Here is a 7414-nt window from a genome sequence, read left to right as displayed (position 1 = left end):
AGTGTAACTCTTTAACATATTTATTTGCAGTAGACGGTAATTAACAGTAATATTTACATATCATACTGTAAAAGAAATAACATCTTTTTCAGGTTTCACAAATCTAAAGCATTTAACACATTTTACATTTCTGTGTAACAGCCTCACCTGCACTGATTGTCCACTTTGAAATTATGAAAAAAGTTTTATTTCATGAAATATAAATTAAGTCTGAAAATAATGTAAAGTAGTTAAACCAGATTTAATCATCTCTTATCCACATTATGAGTTTGTGGTGATTATGCTGTATTAATGGTCGTATATCTGAGTGAGAAGATGACATCACAGACTCGTCTTTATACTGAACAGTTTTAAGGAAACGTTTATTGTTTGGCATTTTAAAAAGACAGTAAGGACACCAACAAACTGCCCCGAACCATTAATGAAAAACAAAACTCCAAGTAAGCTCCAGACAAATACAAAAGGTTTTAGACGCCTCATGATGCGCTGATGACGTGAAAAACAAAAAGGGCAATTTATAAGAAACAGGTTGTAAAGTTCAGGAATACTGAAATTTATTCCAAACAAAATCCTGCCAATAAATGATCAAATCTGAAAATATTCAGTTCCTTTTAAAGCTGCTGGTATGACAAAAAAAACACAGGAACAGATGTGGGATCAGTGAAATGATGTGTTTTTCAGATGGAAACAGGAATTCTGAATTTGAAGAAAGTTGCAAATTACAAGAAGACAATTTATGCAAAAGTATATATATATATATATATATATATATATATATTCATTGCCAAAAAGAAAAAGAAAACTCTGGCCGTAGATCTATCCGTGTCCGAACTCAGAGCGTTAATCTTCGTCCTCACCCTTGTTGTCGGGTTCATGGACCTCACTGAGGCCCGGTTCTTCTTCCTCTTTCTCACTGTGAGGTGATTCAGCAGGAGGATCAGAGTCTGTGTGTGGAAGCTGGCTGGGTTCTTCATGCTGTTCTTCCTGTTGTTGTCCTTCTTCTTCTTCCTGTTGTTGTCCTTGTTCTTCTTGTTCCTGTTCTTCCTGTTCTTCTTGTGGTTCTTCTTGTTGTTGTTGTGTGCTGCTGTTTGCCGTCTCCACGTCTAAAGCCTCCACCTCCTCATCCTGATCTTTAGAGCTGTTGAGGACGTTGGCAGAGGAGACAGATGTGGGTTCATCTGCTGACGTGGACGAGTCAGCGGTCTGGGAGTCTGAGGGATCTGCTGGGCGACATTTTAGATCTGATGTCAATCAATGTTCAGTATATTGCAAAGGTTCAAAGGTCGATTCTTTGGGTGCTGGGAGGGTATTGAACATACGCTTAGATGAATGCACCGTCTACATGCAAAGATATACCATCTCAGTTCATGCAGAGCATATTTAGTTTGGGAAACAATATTTATATTTTAAATCTCTCTCAGTGTATCCAACGTCTCTCTCTCTCTCTCTCTCTCTCTCTCTCTGAGCTTTTCCTTCAGACTAAACGGACACATCTGTCATCACACATAGATGATGACAGATGAGCTTTGCAAAAATATTCAACTCGCTTAGTGTTAGTGTCCTATTATGTTGCATTGCAAACTGGAATTTAAATGTATTTTTATTTGGATTTTAAGTAATGGACCTCCACAAAATGATAAATATTGATGAAATGAAGTATATGTATTGACCCGCTTTGCTATGAAGCCCCTAAATAAGCTGTACACTCCAATATACAGAAAAAAACAGACTATATAAGTCATATAATCTGCAAGCAGGAGGAGATGTGCTCAAGAGACGTCAAGATTCAGAAGTTAAATGTGGTATAAACAGTGAATCAGTTTCAAGGAATAACTGTTTAATTAACGGCCTTTCTTTCGCAGTAAAAATGTGATTCTAGCTATCACAGAATTATTTTTATTTTATTTTAGCACTGCATTTTTTAAATGTTTAAAAAAATGCACCAACTGGCCTGATGGTGATGCAACTATTATCTTAATGCATCTTGTTGGTGATTGGCTGAGGTTTGGCTGAAACAGAAGTTCCTCTCACCCGTCTGCTGCTGCTGGCGGGCCAGCTTCCTCTCCAGGGCTCGCTGCCGGTTCAGCTCCATGCGTCTACGCTGCTCCTCCGTCAGGGAGGGGGAAGCTGGTGACGGAGCGGGTGGAGCAGTCGGAGCCGGAGTGGAGTGGACCGGAGCCTGCAGGTGGTTAAAGCTCGAGCTGTTGAACGGATCCGGATCCCCGAAGACATGAGATTCAGGAGCTTCTGCTGCTTCTTCTTCGCCTCCTAAACAAAGACACATTTAACAGAAACAAAGATTCAGAGTGAACATCTAAACATTACTCTCTCGCATATCATTCTTATTTTTTGCAAAACATATAATATCTGAAAAAAGGCATTTCTAACTCTCATGGTTGCTGCTGACTTTAGGAGAGCTCCTCTGAAGGCTTCATCCCTCTCCTGAGACAGACCCTCACTGAGTTCAGTGGGACATTACGACCATAAAAGGATCTAATTGTGATTATTATGCTTTGTGATATTAAAGGGAACCTGCCAATAATTTGCAGGTGCTTATTTCAGACCCTTAATCCCGGCAAATATTGTGTAAATGTTTTATGTTTCAGATCAATTCTGAAGGTCTTAAAACGCATAAATCAACGGTGTGTTTTTATCTCTTACCACCCATGAAGTCTTCGTGTGTCAGCGGCATGTCCAGTCGAATCCGTTTGAGACAGGTCTGCAGGAAAGAAGGAAAATAGTTACTCTACTTAATAATTCTGCACTGTAGAAAATAAGTACATTTCATTGAAATAATCAGCAGCAACATCTTCCTCCCACCTGAACGTCCTTCTTGTTGCCCAGCTTCTCCACTTTGTCCATAAAGTCTTCAAACTGCAGTTTGGGGTACAACCTGTGAGCCCAGTTCTCCATCTTCTGCATCAGCAGCCGCAGGTCTTCAGCCTGGTGGAACAAAGAACACACAAACACACCGACACCGTCAGACGTTTGGCTGAACGTTAGGTGATATGGTTCATTACAACATGAAAGACTACAGGGTCTTCTGCTGGCAGCTCTCACCTCGTGTCCTTTGCCTTTGAAGCAGACGTTATCAAAAAGTGTCCGTAGAGCTGGAAGTCCTCTTTCTGAAGTCAGCCTGAGGAGAAATAAACAAAAACTCCGTCATTGAACACTGTTTATATATAAAAAATATAGATGAGGGCAGCTTTAAGGTTAGACGTTATGGTATGTATAAAAACTGTATTTAACCCTCTGAACCAAAAGCTGTTTCGGCGTGTTTTTTGCTCTTTGTACTCTCTGTGGTCTTGATTTTTTTGAGAGAACTCAAACGTGTCTTTTGTGCAGAATAACACAGTTATAATCACATAAATCATAAAAAAGAAAAACATATTTTTTATTATATAAAAATTAGAAAACACTGGAATCTAAACATGCAACGTTTTTGTCCACAAATGTTACCAATGTCGGAAAAAGGTGGAGGCTCTACGTGTTTTATATATTAAACTATATGTATTTTACATCCTCTACTTCCAGCCTCTCCTCTCCTCTCTGCTGTGTTCAGCAGCAGTTCAGTGTAAGATTCACAGAATTCTCCTCACGTGACTGTTGGTTTCAGATGAATCAATCATGGCTTCATAGTTGAACTGAGGAGCTCAGAATTTAATGTTTTTAACAGAAACAGGTTAAAACAAACTGCTTATTTGTGGCGTAAATTCAAATGAAACACAATTTTAAGCTTCTATTTTTGGCTACTTTCCTGACAGAACCGTTTGCCACACATGACGTGTTCAAGGCCCGCCGGAAAGATTAAAACCTGACAATAATTACGTTTTCTTGTAGCTTCTGGCTGTGATTACTGTGTATTCATGCTTTTCCATCCTGTCGGGGGGTTTTGGGGTTCAGAGGGTTAATGCAAACAAAACCCCAAAAACCTTAAATTAGAGCTTAAATTAAATGAAATAGCCTGAAACAAACATATCAGGCCTTTCTCTTGATTAAACGTCCGTGCTTTAATTACACTTTGAGGCATCCTGGTGTCTTTCTTCCAAAAATCAAATGACAACACATGGAACTCCTCTGCTAAATCTGTAATGTGATGTCCAAAAACTGACAACACATGGAACTCCTCTGTCGTTACCTCTGAGAGTCCAGCTTGGGTTGAGGCCTCTTCACTCCTTTTCTTTTAGCAGCAGGGACGTCGACCAGCCTGGACGTGTCTCCGTCGTCGTCCTCCGCTGCATTAAACACAACACATGAGGACAGGACAGCTGGTCAATTACCATCTGAAGACATCTGAATTTACCTCATCTTGTCTTTCTAATTTCTCGGTATGACTTGGCTTATATTGTGTTGACTGAGGCAGCTTCTTCTCACCGTCGTCAAAGTGGTCTCCCCCCTCTCGTCCTCCCTGGCCCGGGGAGTGAGGAGGCGGGAGTGGAGCCAAAGATTCATCCCTAATGCTGTCGAAGTCAGGAGCTTCAAACCGGCCGTTTTCCATGATGAGCAACTCCTGGAGGAGAAAGTAAAAAACCTGATCAGACACAATCAGATCAAAAAAACAATAAATAGTATTAACGATATTACCAACAGAGTGCTTTACGGTAACAGAACACATTTAAAACCAAAAGAGAATGAAGTAAAAACCAAAAACTAAACACATAAAACACAGGGAGTTACGCTGTATTAGGTCCACATTCATTTGGCTGATATTTGGCTGATTATAGAACTAGAAGTGTTGTTAATAACTGTAGAAAAAAGCATATTTTTGTGTAAATATCAGCGTTATTAAATGTCTGAGAGGCCCATTTATACCCAACTTGAATCTTAAGTAAAGTGGTATTGACGGGAACCAACATGGTCAAGATAATAAACACAAATCTACTAAAACGCAACTAAGATACATTTTTCTGTGTAAATACATTGAGAGCAACAAAAAAAAACAAAGTCAAATTCCTTGTATGTGTTCATATACTTGGACAATAAAGATGACTTTTAGAACATGTTAAATATTTATTTATTAAACTAAACAACAGAATATAAACTCTAAGTATTATTAATACTAAACTATGTATATTTTTACACTGTACACTAACAATGTATAAATTTCCATATTTCAATGCTTGTTTTTGAAATTAATGTTGCTATGAATTTTTTTTCCTCCATTTTTTCATATCAGGTTGTGATATCGGTATCGGCCATGAAAAGTCACCAAAACTTGACAATGGTGTCACATTTATGTTGAAGTTTATATCGGATATACTTTGGACCTGTACGTGTTTAGAATATATTTATTTATCTATTTATGTTATTTAATATTTTTTAATTGAATCAACCCCTCCCACAATATTTTACGTAATAATAATAATAATAATAAGTAATAATTATAAAAATAATTAAAAATAATTATAAATAATAATTATAAATATAATTATAAAAAATAATTATAAGTATAATTATAAGTAATAATTATAAATGATAATTATAAATATAATTATAATCATAAATATAATGATAAATAATAATATAAATAATTATTATAAATATAATTATAATATAATAATTATAAATAATTATAATTATAATTATAAATATAATTATAAATAAATAATAATTATTATTTTTTTTTTCTCCATTTCTTCACATCCGGTTGTGACGCTCAGATATCGGTCGACCGCCGCGTCATCAGCAGATGGCGGGAAACTCAACCACATCCGGGAACAACAACAACAACAACAACAGCACCACGTGTCCGCCTCTCTCTGCTCCCCCGTCACTCACAGACACGAAGAAGACGGGAGGAGGCGTTCAGGTGTTGAACCTGCACGTCGGACGAAACAAACGCACATGTTTTGTAGTCCGTTTGTAGTTTTATTAAAGATATGCTAACGCTAGGCTAGGCTAGCTACCAGCCGCTGTGACGTCACGGCTAGCTGGAGTTAGCCACCACGTGACGTAGCCGCAGTCAGCTGATTAACGCGTGACGTAGACGTGACTAAAGTACATGTATGTTGTGGAATACTACGTCATAGGAGAACCTGAACGCCTCTGACGTGTTGATACTCACTCAGCCGTCTCCAGCCGTCCGGGCAGCGACCGGAAGCGAGCTTTAGCGACGACAACAACAACATCCGGGTCACGGACTTCCCTTTTTCAAAATAAAAGCCCACTGAATGATTAATAATTATATATTTAAAGAATGTTAATATACATGTTTTCCTGGTGGTTAGTTAAATGTGTATTAGGTTGGTTGGACTACATTCCTGGCTATTTAATTTATCTGAGTATTCAGTGTTCAAAAATAATAATAATAAAAAATAATAATAATAATAAAAAAGAAAATTATTAAATACAGTACCAGTCAAAAGTTTGGACACACCTTCTCATTCAATGGTTTTTCTTTATTTTTTTTTATTTTATATATTTTTATTTTATATATATATATATATATATATATATAGACTCATTATACAAGACTTCAGTATTAATACATTCCTGGCTATGACTTTGCATGAAACCACATAATTAAAGTTCCTATGAATTGTTTTAATGTGTATTTAATTTATCTGAGTATTCAGTGTTCAAAAAAATAATAAAAAATAATAATAATAATAAAAAAGAAAATTATTAAATACAGATCTGAGTATTCAGTGTTCAAAAATAATAATAATAAAAAATAATAATAAAAAAGAAAATGATTAAATACAGTACCAGTCAAAAGTTTGGACACGCCTTCTCATTCAATGGTTTTTCTTTATTTTTATTTTATATATATTTATATAATATATATTTTATATATATATATATATATATATATATATATAGACTCATTATACAAGACTTCAGTATTAATAAATTCCTGGCTATGACTTTGCATTAAACCACATAATTAAAGTTCCTATGACTTGTTTTAATGTGTATTTAATTTGTCTGAGTATTCAGTGTTCAATAATAATAATAAAAAAGAAAATTATTAAATACAGTACCAGTCAAAAGTTTGGACACACCTTCTCATTCAATGGTTTTTCTTTATTTTTAGTTTTTTATTTGGTTTCTACATTGTAGATTAATATTGAAGACATCCAAACTATGAAGGAACACATATGGAATTATGTGGTAAACAAACAAATGCTCAACAAACCAGAATATGTTTTATATTTTACATTCTTCAAAGTAGTTGAATGAGAAGGTGTGTCCACACTTTTGACTGGTACTGTATAACTATAATTACATTTTCTGTATGTTGGTTTCCCTCTCTCATTATTTACTTCCAGTTCAAGGGCTTTTAATTTGAAGGATACAATGCTGTGCAGTGAAAGGTGTTTCTGTGATTTATCTGATCAATTCAATCAATAACCAGCTCCAATTAAGTCTTAAAAATGCATTTAATTGGAGTTTATGATCCATAGAGAGTAAA

At 35.8% G+C, this 7414-nt stretch overlaps 1 protein-coding gene across 3 annotated transcripts; it reads right to left on the bottom strand.

Moving 5' to 3' along the window:
• Positions 1-226: 226 nt before the first annotated feature.
• tipin (timeless interacting protein) lies at positions 227-6120 on the bottom strand. 3 transcript variants are annotated; one of them, XM_054618489.1, is made up of 8 exons: positions 6065-6120; positions 4375-4510; positions 4139-4235; positions 3061-3136; positions 2821-2943; positions 2662-2719; positions 2032-2268; positions 227-1223 (listed from the first exon to the last, which is right to left on the bottom strand). In XM_054618489.1, exons 2-8 carry the CDS (start codon positions 4496-4498, stop codon positions 841-843), a joined length of 1098 nt encoding a protein of 365 aa, XP_054474464.1. In that variant the 5' UTR covers positions 4499-4510; positions 6065-6120; the 3' UTR covers positions 227-840. The 3 variants fall into 3 exon arrangements, with proteins under 3 accessions (XP_054474464.1, XP_054474482.1, XP_054474473.1); XM_054618507.1 differs by having other exon boundaries at positions 227-1211; XM_054618498.1 differs by having other exon boundaries at positions 228-1220.
• Positions 6121-7414: the final 1294 nt, after the last annotated feature.

The sequence above is a fragment of the Anoplopoma fimbria genome, chromosome 2, assembly GCF_027596085.1.
Source record: "Anoplopoma fimbria isolate UVic2021 breed Golden Eagle Sablefish chromosome 2, Afim_UVic_2022, whole genome shotgun sequence".
NCBI lineage: Eukaryota > Metazoa > Chordata > Actinopteri > Perciformes > Anoplopomatidae > Anoplopoma > Anoplopoma fimbria.
The sequence above is the reverse complement of the archived record's forward strand: the minus strand, read 5'-3'. Positions and strand labels throughout refer to the sequence as shown.